Here is a 19,814-nt window from a genome sequence, read left to right as displayed (position 1 = left end):
TCGACGGTCGAGGAGATTGAACCATTTTTATTTTAAGACTTATGTGGAATTACTTAGCTGGTAGTAGCCTAGGGTGTACATTCTAAAACGATATCTAAACCTCCATTATCTCTAGTTCAGAATCTCCTCATCATAGTCATCCTGTTCCTCCTTCTTTACCTTACGATCCGAGAGGGCCATTTGACGCTGTAGGTGACGCCAGAGCGTGCTCTTGGGTATCTCGAACAGATTGGCCGCATGGTTCTGCGACATACCCTCTTTGAGGCAGGCATGGACGGCCTTGGCCAGTTTCTCGCGAAGCTCGTCCTTGGGGGTAGTGTCACGGCGGCGGCAGGCGACAAAGTCTGGCAGGCGACCCTGCGCCGACAGTCGAACTTTGTGTCGATGTAGGGTGGACATGGGTATGCCCAGATCCTGGCTGATGCTCTTGAGCGAGTCGCCGGTTTTAAGTCTTTCGTACGCCTCAGACAATGATGGCCTCTCGCGGTTGCTTCGCATATATGCGGGATTGGTGCGCACACGACGCCACAAAACAGTCTTCGAGATATCATAACGATCGGCAGCCTTCTGCAGACTCAGACCCTCGAGGATTACAGCGTCAGCCGCGAGATCCAGAGCATCGTTAATGTCATCTTTGCCTTCTTGTTTGAGGGTGAGAAACTGTGGCTGCTGCCTGGGCGGCGGTCGCTTCATAGTCTTTGACCGATTGGGGCGTCGGCCTCTCGGCTTGGCCACAGCCAGCTTGCGCGGCTTCACTTCCAGCATCTCCTCATCCACCAGATCCTCGTGCATCTCATCGTCGTCCATATCTGCACTGGCGTTTATCTCAATCAATGGATCTGAGGGATATTCCTCCTCGAGTATTTGTGTTTCCGGCTCCTCTTCGGTGGTATCCGCTTCCGCGTCATCCTCCACCATATCCACCTCGCCGACACTGTTCGCATTTTCGGAGGTCTCCAGCTTGGACAAACTGGACGCCGATTGTGTGATTGTAAATGCTCCCGTATTCTCAGTTAGAATAAACTGATTGCCGTTCGAGTGACCACCCATGTGCTCAATGGAGTACGTGATCTTTGGCGTCTCGTTGTACACATCGAGAAACTCCAGCGGACGGCTGGTGTGTGCTGCTGGCTGATGGGGCTGCTCTTCAGCCATGACTGCGGCTGCCACACCCATCTGTGTCTGTCCCTCCTCCTCTTCGTCAATCAGCTCGGCTTGGGCGATTTGCAGGCCGCTGATTGATTTAGCTGCCTCCACCGCCAAAGCGCCAGCGCCTACGTCCACGTTGGAGGAGGGATTGCACTCGAAGCTAATGGCGGATTTGATGCCCAATAGGTTGATGGCCTCCAGAAACTCAGTGAGCAGCACCGAGGGCAGGCCTGTTTCGCCCATGTAGATGAACGACAACATACTTTCCAGCAGTTCGCCTCGGATATCGGGCAGCACTATGGTGGCCTCATGGCCCGGCGGGACATCCACCAGGAGATTCCGCATCAGATCGCTGCATGTGCTGAGCACGAAGGAATGCGCGCGTACACTGAAGCCGTCTTTGGCGGCCAACACAACCTCGCATGTGTGGATATCGTTGCGCAGGGAGCGTTGTAGGTCCATTATTGTGGACGAGTGACCCATCCATTTTAGGTGATTCTATATCGTTTAAATTCACAATTAATTGATTTCAAAAACAAAAACAATGCAGCGAGCGTGTTCCAATTACCATTTTTGTTTGTTGTGTTTAAATTCCAATTATTTTGAATGTTTCAAAGTGTGTTAATTTCAATTCTTGCAATTCCAGCAAACGAGAAAGAACGAGAAAAGAACGCGACGACGCGAACGAAACGCCATGAAAGTGAACCACAGAGAATGGACAGCCTAGGGTTGTCGAGTGTGTAAAAAAAATGGTGGTCTTAAATATTATATTTCATTTAACTAATCTATCTAGTTTGCGTGCGTGCATAGTATTGCAATAAATAACTGCAAGGAAATGGACAGAATTTATTTAGTTTGCGTGCGTAGACATCTTGAAACAACAAATTTAACATTAATTAAAGGAAATAAGGTATACAGAAGCCATACGCATAGCAGAAACTTGGTTCACAAGCAACTATGACGTTACATTCCGGTAAAAACTTACGTTTTATGCTTTGGCCGTTTTTGTTTGAACCTTATTATGTAAACAATCCAATAAAAAAGGGTTCTGAAAACTAACCAATCTTGTACAAAACTTTTTGATTAATTGGATAAAGCTATATGTTCAGCGCTGAGAGTGTTAGCTTGCTAGTAATATTATGCCGAATATCAAAATCGAGTAATATCAATGCATAACAGATAGTCGTGTCCATCAGTATATTTACGGTATATGTTGATAATGAGAAGGTATATTTTGGTATATTTCTGAGAGTCAGGCGGTATATTTTATTGATAAATTTGCGGTCACACCGGCTATTGCATAAACTGTCAGTGCAAAACAAAATTTTAACTTAAAACCGAGCAATTCGTGCTAATGGCAGCCATAATTAGGACTCTGGGTGCCAGAGCTGCTCACGCCGTTCTGGCGACGAAGCATGGTGAGTAGCCACAACTAACCCACATCACAAATCGAATTGATTTTTGCCCGTTCCCAATTAAGTGCTGCCCGCTGCTAGCACAGCTGCTCTTCGTTTCGCCAGCACAGCGGCCGTCGATGCCAAAAAACCGGAGAAACGTGAGTAAACATTTGGCTTGATTTTCCATGGACAAGATCTCAAAATGAATCCCGCCCGATATGTGTAGCCACTGTGCGAAAGCCGGATGCAGCCGCTCGCACCAGTCTCTCGGATTTCGGCCGCTACGTTGCCGAATGCCTACCCAAGTACGTGCAGAAGGTTCAGCTGACCGCCGGCGATGAGCTGGAGGTGCTTATTGCCCCCGATGGCGTGGTGCCCGTGCTGCAGTTCCTGAAGGATCACCACCAGGCACAGTTCACCAATCTGATCGACATTGCCGGCTTGGATGTGCCTTGCCGGAAGCATCGCTTCGAGGTTGTGTACAACCTTCTGTCGCTGCGCTACAATTCCCGTATTCGCGTCAAGACCTACACCGATGAGCTGACGCCCCTGGACTCTGCCTGCGAGGTGCACAAGGCAGCCAACTGGTACGAGCGTGAGATTTGGGACATGTACGGCGTGTTCTTTGCCAATCATCCCGATTTGCGTCGCATTCTAACCGATTATGGCTTCGAGGGCCATCCCCAGCGTCGCGACTTCCCTCTGTCCGGCTACGTGGAGCTGCGCTACGATGATGAGAAGAAACGCGTCGTTGGCGCGGCGTCATTCCGTAATGCTCCCCCCTAGAGGTGGTGTCCAAAGGCGCAGCCAGCCAAGAAGTAGAGTGTCCAATGGCGTTAAGGTAATTCCGGAAGGTTTAACGTCTAAAAATATATAATACAAAGGCCCATTCGCTGGCATAGGCCACGTTGCCGCGGCTTATCATCCGTTCTAAATGAAATCTAATCCCCCCTCAGGTGGGGGGGCCGCCCGAGGTGGTGCCACCACAGGCGCAGCCAGCCAAGAAGTAGAGTGTCCAATGTGGCTTGTTAAATGGTAATTAGAGGAAGGCCTTAATAAAACGATATCAGTAAAAATATATGAAATATGTAATACAAAGGAACAATTCGCGAGTAGCATAGGCCACTTGTTGGTGCAGTAGGGAATGAGCGGGCTTGATCATCCGTTCTAAATGAAATTCGTTTTGACCATCAAAATGTACGACGCATCGTTGTTTTATTGAGAAAAACCAGAAGGGTCACAAATATATTTATTAATATTCGTATTCTTTATAGTTTACACACAAAATTAGACAATTTCCCATTGACATGTAGTACATTGCACACACACAAAGAGGATCCAGGATCGCCTACACGTACATATACATACATATATATATTTATATAAAACATTTAGTAAAACAGTGTCGTGTCGTCTGGGTAGGGTAGGTTAGAGTCGGGTGTAGGAGAAATGGGCATACATACATACATCCTTATATACTCGTAGACAAACGTGCGCCTGCGCAGCGGTGCCCAGGGCATAATCATCCAATATATCTGATGAAGGGGAAAGGGAGCAGAGACGTACTTAAGTATAGACCATATAGACACAATGGTATTGTGGCTGTGGCTCTTATTGGGGGGTGTAGGGTAGTAGGAGTTGTTGTACTTGTATTTTGAAAACCTAATCGTTAATTTCGAGTTCTTAGAAGTCGTTGCGGCTGACAGACACCACCGCTGACAGCGTTTAGTTTGGTTTTATTTTAGTTAATGTATTTTTGTTGTTTTCTCTTTCTTTTTTTGTTTGTTGTATTTGTTTGTACAATAACATACACATAAACATAATAGGTACACACACATTTATATATATAGTTTTACAGTTAGCAGATTGTTTAAAAAAGGTTAGCGATCGGTCCGTCTGTTCTACAATTTCCGGCCATTTGCTACAAAAGTTTTCTTTTCGTTTTACTTACGAGTTACACACAACGTCTGCGCATGCGTTTCGCATGGCTTACAAAAACAAATTTCTGGACGCGCTCGCGGGCGCTCTCGGGCAGTCCATGTGCTCCGGACACCGGATACACCTCGGTTTTTTGTGGTGTGCCTCGGTTCCGGGGCCACTGCCTCAACAAATGAAAATTTTCGGTGCAGGATGTGTCTGTGTCCCCCGATATGCCTGTGCGGCCGGAACAACTAGCATCCTGCTTACAAAGAAAAACAAATTGACCGACGGCTCCTAGATGATCCGATGTCTGGGTACATGCGATATGTAGCCCATGATCGGGTGACGGCCGTCGTGCCACAAATACAAATACGCGGGCCAACAATTGCTGCTACCCCTGGCGCAGATTATATCGATTCGGTTTTGGTGTAATGCCGAGCCGCGCCTGTGCCTGTCCCGCTGCCACTGCCGCTGCTGGTGCTGCTGGCGGATACATAAGAGGCGGCTTTGACGCTGCCACTGCTGCTGCCGGTGCTGCTGCTGTGTACCTGATTATCGTGGCCACTGCTGTTGCTGGCCCCCACGGTGGCGGCTTCGTTGTTGAGCCGCTCGTGATACTCCTGGAAGCAGGGCACAATGCATAAATTCGTCTGACACTCGGGGCAATGGTATTTCGTTTTGCGTCGCAAAATACGGCCATGCCCATCGATGGTGTTCCAACAGAAGTTACACCCCAATGCCGGGCCCGGCCGGATGACGGGGCAATGACTAGAACGCGGATTTTCCAGGGTGATTATTTCCCTTTGGGTCTTTCAGAGAGAGAGAAGTAAAATGTGATTATTGGACACGGATCTTTGAATGGCAGATGGAGGAGAAGGAGACGTACCTGCGGTGAAGACACCGAACGCTGTAGTTCCTCGTTCTTGACCCGCAGCGTGGGCAAGTGCTCAAACGAGCTGCTCATCGCCGTCTGACCGGGATGTAGGTGGGAGCTCGATCCCGTCCCCGTCACAGACTTGGAATTGCGCAGCTTCGTAACGCCAGATCCGTTGGCAGCATCGCTGCCCTTCGATGTCCGCTCCACGAGCGAGTGCGAATGGGTGACAGTGGGCGAGTGGGAGTGTGGTGAGCGTCGCTCTGGCGGAGCCGTCTCCGAGCTGCTGCCCGCATATGTGGGCGAAAACGAATGCCGGCTGCTGTTGAGGCTAGCGGTTGTCGGCGAGGTGACCACGGAAACGGCGCCCACCGTCGCCGACGTAGCATTGGAGCTTGCAATTGAGGGTGTGGCTGCCGTCTCACTGGACACCGGACAGGCCACGACACGCGTGGGTACCATGTACTGCGAAGAGCCGGCCGGCGGCGGTGAGCCCGAAGCGTAGATAGACTCGGGCAGCGAAATATGATGCGGATGGTGAAGCGGTGCTGGCGGCACATAGCCGGCATTGCTGCCGGACAGCGGATGCGAGTATTGGCGGTGCAAGGGAGCGAACGGATTGGTGCCGCCGGCCAAACTGCCGGAGGCCGAGTGCAGTGCGGACTGACGCGGCAGGAGCGGATCCGAGTGCTGCTTTATGAGATATGGTGTACTGGACGGCACGCTGAGCAGGTGCGGTGTGGAGGGACCAAGACTAGGTGCCGGCTCAGAGGCATGCCGCTCGCTTCGAGTTGGCACCGTCAGCAGGTGATGGTGGTGATGCGGTGGCGGCTGCTGGTGATGATGCTGCTGCTGCTGCTGCTGCTGGTGCTGATGCGGATGTTGATGGTGCAGATGATGTGCGCCCGTTGTCGAATAATCCCTGGCTGTGGCGCTTGTGACACCAGCGGCATTGAAAGGATCAAAGTCCAGCGTTGTGGCGGCCGTGTCCGGCGATATCTGGTTGGTCGAGGAGAGACTGTCGCTGTCGCGCTTCACCCTTGGCTGCCTCGTAGCACACGATTCCTTTTGGTGCCCATCATGACCGGCGAGCTGGCATTGTTCTCAGGATCAGTTTCGCCCAGTCCTCCAATGCTGAATGACCGCTCAAAGCTGCCACTGCCGCCGCTGCTGCTGCTGGTGGCCGCCAAGGGGGGATGATGTGGATGATGCGCCGCATGTGCCGGACTGGGCTCTGCAAGAGTGGAAGAGAATGAGCAAAAAATGAGTCATACCATTTACGGACAGAGCAAAGAGAATGAAAATTGTACGGCGGTGGCGGGTACGTTGTAGTTTTGAAAGTTTATTCGTTTCTTGCACACACACGCATCGGGACTACAGTCTAGAGAATGTTTCATGTTTCATGTTCGTTCCAACTCGATATTCGATTTCGATTCGTTTTACATGTGGGTGTGTACATCATAAGTTATGTGGTGCATGCAACATGCAACTTACGTATGGTACATACATATAATACAATCGTTTCGTTTCGTTTATGCACTGGATTTATGCTGGATTTTAAATTAAATTTTTTATATATATATTTAACACACAGATAACTAGACTAGGCGTAGTTATTGGTACTTTTTGTATAGCAATTGTATAGGAAACAGAGTTAGTTATTATGTACTATAATTGTGTTTTTTCTTGTTTGTTTGTTTGTTTCTTTCTTTCTTGTTTCTGCTATTTTCATTCGATTTCTGTATTTGTGTGTGGTCTCTCCTTTTGCGGTCCTTAAGTGTTCATTTGTGTGTGGTCTGTGGTGTGTGTGTGTGTAATAAAAGTCCATTATCAAAGTTTATTTTTACTTGTATGACTTCTAACAAATCACGCCCTTAGTCCTTAGGTATATGCCTTGACACAATATATAAAAAAGATCTCTTCTATTTAGTTACAATATGTATATGAGTCGTATTTAAAACCATACTACTTATTCCGTAGTCTAGGTCTAGCCGTAGTGGAATCGTATTTTCTGTTACTGGTTTTTGTTTGGCCTACTATTTGCCCTTAGCTGCAGTCTCCATTTAGGATTTTCTTGGGTGGTTACGAGTTTATTTGTTTAAGTTTTGTTGCTTGTCTATTGCGAGTCCTGCATAGATGGTCACGGGTCACTCTCAACCGATCTGATTTAGTTACTATATGTACATACACACATACATACACTACTGCTTGCTACACACTAACTATGTACAAATGGAAAATTGCCGCCCACCAAAACTCCCATCTCTCTCCCACTATTGGATATGTCGCGTAGAGTCTTGTGAGAAAATAAACCCGGTGCCCAGGACCAATGGAAGCTCTCCATTTTGATGCTTTCCGACACATTCGACGAGGAGTTCAAAGTTGAAGAAATAAAAAAATTGTTTGGTTACATTCACAAATATAAATATATATACATATATATTGAGTGGTGTGGTTGTGGTACATATTAAGTATATCATACATATCCGATTCTCTTACATTTGCTCTTCTCTCTATCGTTCAATAAACTGTGGATTTATTTTGCTTAGAACTATTATACGGTACGTCTCCACCGATCGCAGAGATCCTCTCTGTCTGGGACCGACCGACTGACGCTTGCGTTAGTGTTGATTCTGTTTTCGCCACTCAACTGTACACAAAACGTTATTGTATGTATATCTAATGTATGCTATATCGTATATATATACAATTATATAATGTAAATGGATATAGGAGTACCTATACACTGATATTTGCTACTGTAACACAAGTGCTAAGTTAAATTTCATTCAACAAGTTGAAAGAAAACTTATCTCTGATGCGCCAGAGAGCCAACCATACCAAGCGCCCCTGTACCGAAGGAATTTCTAATACAAAATGAATCTCATTTGTTAATATGTAAAAAAAATATAGAAAGAGGAATGAAGCTGTTCCCCGTATATTGAATAGTTTTAGCAGGGTATTCGCAGAAAGGATATGGGTATGTTCGGCTCTACTGGGCACAGCACCTATCCCATGGGAGGACGCTTTCAGTTGGATGTTCGGATTTTAAGACTAATAAAATTGCATAATTTATGTACAATTATCATATTTTTTGTTTGTTTGTTTTACATATACATATATATATAATATAACTATATAGATGGATCTGTACTACCGATTACTTGTTTTTTTCCTTAGTTAACAATCGTAAAAATGTAAGGGGGTGTGGGGGAGGGTATGGGTGTAAAACTTTAAGCTTAAGGAATTACGTTCTATGACAATTATTACAAGTGCGGCCGTTGTCTCCCTTCTCCGCCTTCGTTTCTGCTCCGCCTCTGCTCTGCGTTCGTCTCAGCTCAGCTCAGCGCAGCGCAGTGCATCCTTCAGTGGGTTCCAACGGTTGCCGCGGGTTCCAACGCCCGACATTATGTGATATTGCCACTCTGCCGTTTTAGCGGTCTGCTATATATACACTAGAGGGATTTTGCTGCCATTTCTCTAATACCTGTATTGTATCGATTTTGGGAGGTGAGGGGGGGGATCGGGATCTGGATCGCCCTTAATCCCTTTAAATTTTATGGTTTATCCATGTATTGCAGGCCGGTGTTTACCAGCGGCCCAAGCGTACTGCTCACCGTGGCCACTGGTGGTCCCGCCACCGTTACGAAATTGTTAATCAGAAAGCTGTGGGCCATGCCCATGGCCGAAACAGAGACGGGCACTGGAACGGGCATTGGCATTGCTGATATGCTCATTGCTTCGGGCTCGTTGGCGGCCATAACAGCGGCTGCCTGCAGCAGAGTGGCCGTCCCTGCCCCTACTGCTGCTGCTGCTGCTGTGGCCCCCATATGACTCGAAATCGTATTCTATATTGAGTTAAAGTTAATACTCTGTAGATTCATTGCAGTGGTCGGATTGACATTGATGGTGCCCGCACCCGTTCCAGCTGCTCCCGCCCCAGTGCCTGTGGCGTCGATATACCGCTGCCGAGACATGGTGTGTACATTTCCCGGCGAGTCCATGTAGCGTGCATCGAAGAGGCTCATCACCCCGATGGCCGGATGGGAGTTGCCGCCGCTGGGCAAGGTGCCCGCACTGCTGCCGATGCTGCCGTGGTGAGGAGTGCACATCAGGGATGGTGTCGGGGTTTCCGCCTGCGGTGGTATCTGCATATTGAGCGTCTCATTCGTTGTGTCGTCGCCCGGATTCGTAGATGGTGTTGGCGACGGCGAGAGGTTCGGCTCCTGCTTGACCACGCGCGCCTTTATGCTCGGCCGCGACACCGGGTAGCCCCGTTTCTTGTACTCGAGCCACAGCGTTCGATTGTTCACGCCGTACAGTCGTGCCGCCTTGCAGAAGCCAATTCCTCCCGTGCGCACCGCCTCCAGAGCCCTTATAAAGTTCTCATCGCCTTGCGGATTCACCGATCGCTTACGCTTCACCACCTGGCTGGCCGCTCCACTGCTGTTGGCACCGCCACCGCCACTTCCTGTGCCTCCGCTTGCACCGCCTGCGCCTGCCGCGGTCACACCAGAATGCACCGGCGACTGGGTGGGAGTGGGACCCTGACTGTAGACAGACTGGACCATATTGGACTCGTTGGGCGAGGTGGGGGATAGGTTCTGGGCCGCCGTCGCATATCCGCTGACTAGGTTGTTGACGGTTATGATCTGGGAGGAGTACGCCTGACCGGAGGCAGCCGCCGCCGCTTGCTCCTGCTGCTGCTGTTGCTGCTGCTGCTGGTAGTGCAATTGCTGCAGATGCTGCTGCTGGGTGGCCTGCTGCTGTGCCTCGTGCTGTTGCTGCTGACGCTGCTCGTTGGTGCCGCCACCGCCTACGTTGCCGCCGCCGGCGCTACTATTCGCACTGCTCTGATTGCCGGCACCGCCACCGGCGCCGCCTCCGCCACTGCTGCCATTCCCAATCAAGTTGGACTGGCAGGCGGGCAGGGAAAAGCGCGGATAGTTTGAATCGACAACTGTCCATTGCAGACCTGGGAAGGGGAGAGAGAGACAGCGTATGAAAGATTTGTTTTGTCTGGGGGAGGGTTCGGTTCGTTCTGCTTTTGGGGGCTAGGGGGGTTACATTTCGAATTGAAATTGAAAACACGCCTGCATAATCTCTTGTAGATCTGGTCATCCCGGAGTGTTACTGTTTTCCCTACGCATGGAACAGGATAGGACAGGATCTGCTCATAATCTGAATCTGAGTTTAAGTCTAAGTTAGAAGGAGGGGCGTGGGGACATGGGGCATAGGGCATAGTGTATTTCCCAAAAATTCAAAATCAAAATGGAAAGAATAAACCATTAAAAAAAATCAAAACAGTTTCAATATCGATAGGTTTTAGATAGATTTCTAATCGGTTTTTGTTTGTTTTTTATTTTTTATTTTGGACTCTGTGGCTAGCTCTCTCCCATTCCCAAGTTCAGGCAGGATTCAGTTTTTGTTTGGAACACAATCAACAATAGTACACACACAATAATTATTGTTTAAAACATAGCAAAATGTTTGGCAAATGCGGCACACGCACGTTCACAGCTACATTTACAGATACGTCGTCGTTATATCGTTGCACTTTCACTTAGTCGGTAAGCAATGAATCATAATCAGTAATCGAATCGAATTGAATCGAATCAGAGATCAGATAGTCGGTACTCAATCAATTTAATGTATGCTAGTTCTCATATATGTATAGTATTCAGCCTTAGCTCTAGCATTATTATGTCTCCGAGCGCAGTGCTGTGCTGTGTACTGAAAATGGTTTGGTTTGAAATGGTCGATGGATGAGCCACAACAGTTCGTGTGTGGAATGCGTGTGTGAGATATGATCGAGAGGAACGTGAAATGGGTGGAGAGAGTGAGAGAGTGATCGATCTTACCAAGCCAGACCCAATTGAAAAGAACCTCCAAGCAAACCAAACCCTCTATTGATAATATCCTATCCCTTTCATTTTTTCCTTCCACTGAATTTTACATTCGCTGTACAACAATTTCCCCTAGGTGAAAGGACACATTCGTATGACACAAACAGAAACTGGCCAAAAAAAAAACTTTATAATTTGTTTTAAATGTTGCAAATCTTCATTTCAGATCACAACAGATTAGAAATATTCCATAATTGGAAGAAATATTGTATTTATATGAGTATCAAATCATCTACGAATGTGTGTGCTAGAATTCTAGTTTCCGATTATTGTTGCTATTGACTTTGTTCTCAGTTTAATTTACTTTAATATAAATTCTATAAAATATTTTATTGCTGAAGAAACAGAGTAAATCGTTCAGATCACTCTCCCTATATGTCCCATCGTTCTATAAATGAGTTTTGTTCAGTCCCGTGTCCATTCTGGCCTTGTGTGTTTGTGTCAAAATTACGAAATAATGATGGTAAGCAAAAGAAACAAACGAAAAACCATGGGAACCTTGAAGAAGTTGCATTTCCCTGCTGGAAAACCACGATGAATCATGAGCTGCTGCCATGAGGGTATGATGGAGAAGTGTGTGGACGGCGCGCGGCACCTATTGTGTGTTTGTGCAGATTCTGCAGAGTGAAAACTTACCCGAGTGCGAGGACTGAGAGTTTGGCGCATCGTGCTCGGATGGTGTGGTGGCGCCGGAAATGTCCAGGGGCATCGTTTGGTTCACTCCGCCGATATCCACTTCGGGCTTCTGCATTGGGCACAGCAGCACAAGAGAAAAGAATTAAAAATTAATAAGATTGCAAAAGGGCGAAGGGGGCGTAAAGGGGGCAACGTGACCAATTTCATTACAATTTGCATATGTAAGTGTCCGTGTCCGTCGTCCAGATCCGAGTCCTGCGGCTGTTGCTCCAGCTCACTGCTCGCCGACTCCTTCAGCAGCTTGGCCGCGTGCAGCGAATGGCCGGCCAGACTGCCCAATGCAGCTGCCGTATTGGCCGCCCCGCCAAATGACATTTGGCTCATCTGGGCGAGACTGAGGCCCGCATTAGCAGCGGCACTTCCGGCGTCCAAAGAACTGTTGTGCTGCTCCTCCGCGTTGTTGCGTTCGCCAGAGCCTACAGCATATATGTGGGGATGGAATGGTTAGTCTCTCACGTCTGACTCCAAAAGGACTGAAGGAACTCTTGCGACGATGCTTTACCCAACTCGGACTCACCGTTATTCGAGGATTTGCGCAGCCTCTTGCGCCGCGTGGCTGGGGAGGTGCCAGCGCTCAGCGGCGAGGGGGTTCGTCTCATTTGATGGTGATGCGTCTGCGGCGCCTGCGTCTGTCCGCCCTGCTGTTGTTGCTGCTGCTGCTGCTGATGCTGGTGGTGATGATGATGGTGTTGCTGCTGCTGCTGTTGTTGCGCCTGCTGCTGTTGTTGCTGCGCCTGCTGCTGTTGGAGCTGGTGTTGCTGCTGCTGGTGGTGATGATGCTGCTGCTGTTGCTGGGCCTGCTGTTGTTGTTGCTGCTGCTGCTGGAACTGCTGCGCCTCGCTGCTGCTCCAGAGCGAATCGCCCACACTGCTGCCACTGGCAGCGCCCAGGCTGCCCGCGGAAGTACCTCCTGCTCCCGCCACACCGGAGCCAGCGCCACCTACCAGCTCTGTGCCGTCGGTCGATGATTTGCTGTCCGATTTGGTGAGATTGGCCGGGTCCGTTGGCATTTCGGCCAGGCCCTTGATCTTGAGCATCTCCGCCGTCTTGAGTATGTGCGGCAGCTGCTCCTGCGACACGTTCACCTCCCCGTAATACATAAAGTCCACCATCGTCTTGAGATCATCATATTGAACATCTTTCAGTATAACGATCGGATGCTGGCATGGATTCGTCGTGAATAGAGCCTTAATCAGAGAGGAAATTAAATCAGAAGTTAGTTATATTTTCGGGGCAGTATTTCAGTCGTCTTTTCTCACCTGAAAGTACGAACTGCACGCAGACAGTACTATTTTATGGGCCTGCAGCTGACGGCCCTCGGCGGCCAGGGTGACATCCACCAGGGTGCCATTGTGCAGCAGCGAGGAGCACACCGATATGAAGTTCGGCTGGTGATTGTTCCACCGCAGGCAGAACTGCTGCACAGACATGGTAAAAGCTTTGATATCTCCTGATATCGCTGATCTACCGCACCGCCGTATGCCTGCGTCACTGCGCGGCAAACAACAGTGAAGAGGAGGAGCGCTGCCCGCGGCCGATGGCCACAAGAGTCTCCGGCCACTTTACGTCTGCTTCCTATCTGTTTTGCGTTGTCGTTCGTTCACACTGATAACACTCTTTTATCGCCGTGAGTTTGCCGCTCTTTATTGATTTGTATTTTTTATTGTCTTTTCTATTTTGCTGCTGCTACTGCTGCTGCTGATCGCTCGTGTTGTTGTTATTTTCGTCGTTTACTTTTTTAATTATAAATTATGTACAATATTCTTTTCGCCCTCTGTGTACATGTGTGTGTGTGTGTATGTGTATCGTATGCTGGCGCTCGGGGTCAGGGTGGTGGGTTTTCTGTAGCTTCTATGCCGCACGCATCGTACATCACTAAAATGAAACAAGAGCAAAATGCCACCAAAATAAATTAGCTGGACTCCAATCTTCCTTTTATTTTTTTTTTCACAAAATCTAAAATTTTCATCAACTTTGTTGTGTTTTCTCTCCCCGTCTCCGTTTGTCTGTCCGCGCGCGCTCTCTCTTCGTCGTCTTCGTCATTCTGGCACCTTCCTGCTCTTTCTGTGTATCACAGCTGCGCCGCGCTGCGCTCGTATGTAATTATACAGTCGCGAAAACGAAGGAAAAACCAACCCAGCACCAGTCCCAGTACCAGTGTGTACTTGTTGTTGTTGTTGCTTTTGACTGGCTCTTCTGCCGAAAAGTTTTATTTTTGATAAAAACCGAGAAACGTAACGAAACCGAATAGCCTTTGGTTTGGGCTCTGTGGCTGTGGCGCAGACCTTGAATTTTCTTTGATTCTTATGACGTAATTAGCGCGTCCGCTCCTACTGGCCTGGCCCCCTCTTCATCCCACCCACACAACGACAGCGACACAAAGCGGCCCGACGTACTAATCGCTGCCTCCGCTTCGTTTAGACATCGTATCGATATTTTCAGAGGCATTTATTTATGTGGTTGGTGTCGCGCGTTATTTTAGGTATACAATTTATACACAAACCAAACCAATGACTGCCACATGTTTTCCCACTTTCATTGCCCGAGTACTTTGTCGCTTTTTATTCGAGTTTTCTACGCTGCGTGTGGGGTTTGTGGCAGGGTTTTTTTGTATTATTTTGCAGAAATGAAAACAGAGACGGCGAGGTAGAAAGTCCAAAAACAAAATGGCGCGCGCCTTTATGAAAATAATGCGCGTGCAAAACGATCTAAAAACATTTGAACACTGTTTAACCTTATTGATTTCGGTTCACAATTAATTGTTGTATTTGCTTGTACACTTTTTACATCGTTTTCCTATATATTTGTTTACGAAAAATTAACTTGAAAAATTCTTACGTTTTCCTTTAGAGGTGTCAAACCATCGAGGGCACTATCGATAGTATCGATATTTTACTGCTAGCCTCTACTATCGACGGTTTTGCGACTATCATGAAAGTATCGAGCTACAGTCGTTGCGCTTTTGATATGTTTGGATTGGCTGCTATAAAATACGAAGACACATTTGTAGACAAATCGACAGGTGGCATCTAATTTTTACAATGGACAAGTTCCTAAAAGGTTTCAATGGTTTTTTAATAATTATTTGAGCCCGATACTATTACGATAGTATCGACTGTTTTTTTCAAAACATTCAACGTTGATATTCCTCGAATTTGATATTCCGGTTTAAATTACTAGCTAGCTGGGACTCTCAGCCCTAAAAAAATAATTTTATCCGATAGATACATACATTTTCTACAAGATTGATAAGTTTTCAGAAGTCCTTTTTTTTGATTATTTACATACTAAAGATCAAACAAAATCAACATAAAACGAATGTGACGTCGTTTTGTGGCGCTGCCAGACTCGTGCAATTCGTAGTTGCTGCAATATCAATTTTGATATTCAGTTTAATAGTTGGCCTCAATACATTTTTTTTAGGATTGGTTAGTTTTCAGAACTATTTTTAATGGGATTGTTTAGATAATGGGGTTCAAACAAAAACGGCCAAAGCATCAAACGTAAATGTTTACTAAATGTGACGTCAGTGTTGCTGGTCAACCAAGTTTCTTCTATGCGTATGTACTTTTGTATACCTTATTTCTTTTAATTGGTGTTAAATGTTTTGTTACAAGCTCCATGAAGACATTATTTATGATATTATCCTAGATTGACATGTTTTTTACCTCCTAATGCATATGTTTGTGTGTTATAAATACATTTATACTGGTTCTGTATACATAATATCCATTTTCCCAAGGTATGCAGATTGTTGCTAATTTCGTGCCAAAGTTGCACAACAGTGCTGCCTCTTCATTTCCACATGCGAATTTTTTCCCATACAAATCAAATTTATCTTACGGGAACCGTATGGAACGTCGCAGCAATGAATCTTCATTCCATACGCGTTCCCGTTAAGAACATGTTTCTCACACCACGAAATGTCACCACAAAAACGCTCTCTTCACCTCAAAAAAGAGAGCCAATTTTGAATTGAAGAATTTCTCAATTCGCGAAAAATGTCAGTATTTTTTGTACGCTAAAGGAGTTTGGCGGTCTTTTCAAATGTATATATGTATGTACATATATGGAAAAATAAATAGTTCACTTGATTTGTTTTGTCGAGTGTGACTGGAACCTCAGAAAAAAAAAAATAGCTTAACCACGCTCTATTTAATCAGGTTAGTAACTAGTAAATATCAACCAAAAAAAAATTTAATAATTAATAATTATTTGAGCCTGATACTATCACGATAGTATCGATTGTTTTTTTCAAAATATTCAAAACCTTCGATGGCTCAACTATCAATCGTTTGACAGCTCTATTTTCCTTCTTTTTTCCTCTATTCAGTGTGACCCTCAGAAATATTCCGAAATATATACCGATTGGAGCCCAAGGCACGTGGTCCGTAGAGGGTTAAGTTAAGCGGTCATACTGTTCGGAACTGGTTCAGTTCTCCGGCACTGGCTCCTTAGGTGACTCGCGAATTTTGTTGTTACACTTTCTGTAGAGATGATAGTATTGAACAAAATCAGTTCGCCCGGCACTTTATCGACTAAGAACCTTGTTGACGGGGTTTGGTGGGTTAAGTTCGCTTTTTCCTCGGTATATTTTGAAAATGACGTTTCTGAGGTTCCAGTCACACTTGACAAAACAAATCAAGTAAAATATTTATTTTTGAACCCTATTCACTAAACAATACCATTAAAAATAGTTCTGACAACTAGCCAATCCTAAACAAAATTCATTGAGGAATTGGATAAAATTATTTGTTTACGGCTGAGAGTCTCAGCTAGCTAGTAATATTAAACGGAATATCAAAATCGAGGAATATCAACGTTGAATGTTTTGAAAAAACAATCGATACTATCGTGATAGTATCGGGCTCAAATAATTATAATAAAATCATTGAAACCTTTTAGGAACTTGTCCATTGTAAAAATTAGATGCCACCTGTCGATTTGTCCACAAATGTGTCTTCGTATTTTATAGCAGCCAATCCAAACATATCAAAAGCGCAACGACTGTAGCTCGATACTATCATGATAGTCGCAAAACCGTCGATAGTAGAGGCTAGCAGTAAAATATCGATACTATCGATAGTTCCCTCGATGGTTTGACACCTCTAGTTTCCGAGTTTCAATTTAGTGAATAAAAAAACAAATTCCAGATTGAATATGGAGGAACTTCGTAAGCATTTATCAAAGGTCAATGTGCTGTGCGCCTCAGGCGCCAGCACTCCGCCAGTATACAAAGACGAGTGCGTCTATTCGTACGACAATCCAGAGACGCCCACCGGCCTCTTCGTGTGCCTGCAGAGTTTCCTCGGTTTTGGCGAGTCATACGTGCGCGAATATGCCAGCAAGACTGGCAACACGGTCTTCCTGCACATCAAGCGAGAGAAGACGCTAAAAGAGGGCGAGAGCGCAGAGCAGGAGGAGAAGGAGGCCGCTGCCGAAGCCCCGCCAGAGAGCAAGATCACACGCCTTGCGATCGGTGTGGAGGGAGGCTACAATGAGACTGACTTGGCCAAAAAGTATGAGATTAAGGACACCTACAGCATTGTGGTGGCTCCCCAGCTGGACAAGAAGCTGCCCTTTCCTGATCCCGAGCTGCCCATGCGCGTAACTCAGGCAGTCGAGGCCATTCTGGCAGCGGATTCGGCCATTGCCAAGCTGGAGAAGGCCACACTGATGGGTGAGTGTGTAGACGCTTCCTGCTAGACTTTATTCTGACGAGCAGATCGGTTTCCTTTTCTTTTTGTGTAGGCACATGGGATGGCGAAGTCCGGCAGGCATCCAAGCATGCAGAAAACCTTCAGCAGCTGAACAACGGCAAAAGGATTCCACCATCCGGCTGGAAGTGCGAGAAATGTGATTTGACCAACAATCTGTGGCTGAATCTAACCGACGGCTCCATACTCTGCGGCCGCAAGTTCTTCGATGGCAGCGGCGGCAACGAACACGCTGTGGAGCACTATCGCGTGACCAACTATCCGCTGGCCGTCAAGCTGGGCACCATCACCGCCGATGGAAAGTCAGATGTGTTCTCCTATCCGGAGGATGAAATGGTCATTGATCCGCATTTGGAGAAGCATCTCTCCCACTTTGGCATCAATATGGCGGCCATGAAGAAGAGCGAAAAATCGATGGTCGAGCTGGAGCTGGAGATTAATCAGCGCATCGGCGAATGGTCGGCCCTCACGGAGAGCGATAGTGAGCTGCAGCCACTGGCCGGACCGGGCTACACGGGCATGCGGAATCTGGGCAACAGCTGCTACATCAACAGCGTGATGCAGGTGCTCTTTGTCATACCCGACTTCCAGCAGCGGTTCGTCGGCACCGGCGCAGACCGCTACTTCAAGGAGTTCCCCAGCGATCCGGCCAACGACTTTAACATTCAGATGGCCAAGCTGGGCAACGGCCTGCAGTCGGGCAAGTACAGCAGCATTGTGGAGAACACACTGGACACGGAGAACATGTCGGGCATATCGCCGGCCATGTTCAAGCATATTGTGGGCAAGAATCATCCGGAGTTCAGCACCAAGCAGCAGCAGGATGCCAACGATTTCTATTTGCATCTGCTCACACTGCTCGATCGCAATTCGCGCAATCAATCGAATCCGGCGGACGCTCTCAAGTTCCTGCTGGAGGATCGTGTGGAGTGCCTGGCCAGCCGCAAGGTCAAGTACAAGACGCGCGAGGAGTACAGCTTCCGGCTGCCCATACCGCTGGAGAAGGCCACCAATCTGGATGAGGTCAGGGAGTACCAGGAGCGGGAGCAGGCAGCCCGTGAGAGCGGACAGCGTCTCATCGATCGAGACATTGTCCGTCACAAGGTGCCGCTGCACGCCTGCCTGGAGCGTTTCTTTGGCTCCGAGCTCATCGAGCAGTTCTTCTCGACGGCCATCAATGGCAAAACGAACGCCCAGAAGACCACACGCATGGCCACCATGCCCGACTTCCTCATGATCCATCTCGGCAAATTCACGCTGGGCGACGACTGGGTGCCCAAGAAGCTGGACGTCTCTGTGGACATGCCTGATGAGCTGGATCTGAGCGCTTGGAAGTCGAACGGCGGTGGCCTGCAGCCTGGTGAGGAGCCACTGCCCGAGCCGGCCTCCGAGCAGCCCAAATTCACGTTCGACGAAGCGGTCATGTCGGAGCTGCTCAATATGGGCTTTCCCCACGAGGCCTGCAAGCGGGCCTGTTTCCACACCAAGAACACCGGCCTGGAGGCCGCCTCCAACTGGCTAATGGAGCACATTGCCGACGAGGATATCGCGGAACCGTTTGTGGTGCCCAACAATCGCATTGGCGACTGCGCCGCTGAGCAGTTTGTGGCCAATCCGGAGAGCCTGGCCATGCTCATGAGCATGGGATTCGATGAACGTCAGGCGGTGGCCGCACTCAAGGCCACCGATGGTAATGTGGAGCGTGCCACAGACTGGATCTTCTCGCACGCCGACAGCATTCCCATGGACGAGACACCGCCGACCTCTGCTCCAGCTAGTGCTTCCACTTCTGCTGCGAGCAACTACCGCGACGGCGGGGGCAAGTACAAGCTGGTGGCATTCATCTCCCACATGGGCACCTCGGCCCAGGTGGGTCACTATGTCTGCCACATCCGGAAGGAGGGCGAGTGGGTGATCTACAATGACACCAAGGTGGCCAAGTCACAGAATCCGCCCAAGGATCTCGGCTACTTGTATCTCTATATGCGCGATGAGTAGTTAGTCCGAGCCAGTAGATCTCAACCCAAATCAAGAGTCCTCCCTCCCTACTTTTCCCCCCACTAATAACTACAACTACTATATACCCCCCAAACCCAAAGGAAACCCCCAAAATAAAGAATAAATCTACATTAAATGTTAGCGAGGAATGCAACGG

The 19,814-nt window shown here is 47.8% G+C and overlaps 5 protein-coding genes across 6 annotated transcripts; 2 read left to right on the top strand and 3 right to left on the bottom strand.

The window, feature by feature from the left end:
* Positions 1 to 9: 9 nt before the first annotated feature.
* Positions 10 to 2,005, bottom strand: LOC111071241. Its single transcript, XM_022362477.2, has 2 exons — positions 1,718 to 2,005; positions 10 to 1,647 (listed from the first exon to the last, which is right to left on the bottom strand). Exons 1-2 carry the CDS (start codon positions 1,718 to 1,720, stop codon positions 112 to 114), a joined length of 1,539 nt encoding a protein of 512 aa, XP_022218169.2. The 5' UTR covers positions 1,721 to 2,005; the 3' UTR covers positions 10 to 111.
* Positions 2,006 to 2,422: 417 nt separating this feature from the next.
* LOC111071243 (NADH dehydrogenase [ubiquinone] iron-sulfur protein 3, mitochondrial) lies at positions 2,423 to 3,332 on the top strand. The gene is made up of 3 exons (XM_022362480.2): positions 2,423 to 2,567; positions 2,630 to 2,704; positions 2,773 to 3,332. Exons 1-3 carry the CDS (start codon positions 2,504 to 2,506, stop codon positions 3,330 to 3,332), a joined length of 699 nt encoding a protein of 232 aa, XP_022218172.2. The 5' UTR covers positions 2,423 to 2,503.
* A 534-nt stretch (positions 3,333 to 3,866) lies between these two features.
* Positions 3,867 to 6,438, bottom strand: LOC121403916 (E3 ubiquitin-protein ligase TRIM33-like; the record flags this gene model as incomplete). Its single annotated transcript, XM_041592205.1, has 2 exons — positions 3,867 to 5,275; positions 5,353 to 6,438. Coding segments are annotated over 2 exons (1,488 nt in total), but the record flags the coding sequence as incomplete, so codon positions are not given.
* A 1,309-nt stretch (positions 6,439 to 7,747) lies between these two features.
* LOC111071238 (centrosomal and chromosomal factor) lies at positions 7,748 to 14,404 on the bottom strand. Of its 2 annotated transcripts, none has more exons than XM_022362467.2 (6): positions 14,079 to 14,404; positions 13,202 to 13,817; positions 12,445 to 13,129; positions 12,093 to 12,358; positions 11,883 to 11,991; positions 7,748 to 10,315 (listed from the first exon to the last, which is right to left on the bottom strand). In XM_022362467.2, exons 2-6 carry the CDS (start codon positions 13,370 to 13,372, stop codon positions 9,189 to 9,191), a joined length of 2,358 nt encoding a protein of 785 aa, XP_022218159.1. In that variant the 5' UTR covers positions 13,373 to 13,817; positions 14,079 to 14,404; the 3' UTR covers positions 7,748 to 9,188. The 2 variants fall into 2 exon arrangements, with proteins under 2 accessions (XP_022218159.1, XP_022218160.1); XM_022362468.2 differs by having other exon boundaries at positions 12,460 to 13,129; positions 14,079 to 14,400.
* Positions 14,405 to 17,045: 2,641 nt separating this feature from the next.
* On the top strand, positions 17,046 to 19,789 carry LOC111071239 (ubiquitin carboxyl-terminal hydrolase 5). Its single transcript, XM_022362469.2, has 2 exons — positions 17,046 to 17,622; positions 17,694 to 19,789. The coding sequence occupies exons 1-2, from the start codon at positions 17,103 to 17,105 to the stop codon at positions 19,655 to 19,657; spliced, it is 2,484 nt and encodes an 827-aa protein (XP_022218161.1). The 5' UTR covers positions 17,046 to 17,102; the 3' UTR covers positions 19,658 to 19,789.
* Positions 19,790 to 19,814: the final 25 nt, after the last annotated feature.

Source organism: Drosophila obscura, unplaced genomic scaffold, assembly GCF_018151105.1.
Source record: "Drosophila obscura isolate BZ-5 IFL unplaced genomic scaffold, ASM1815110v1 contig_1, whole genome shotgun sequence".
Lineage (NCBI taxonomy): Eukaryota > Metazoa > Arthropoda > Insecta > Diptera > Drosophilidae > Drosophila > Drosophila obscura.
This window is presented reverse-complemented; position numbering and strand designations above follow the sequence as displayed.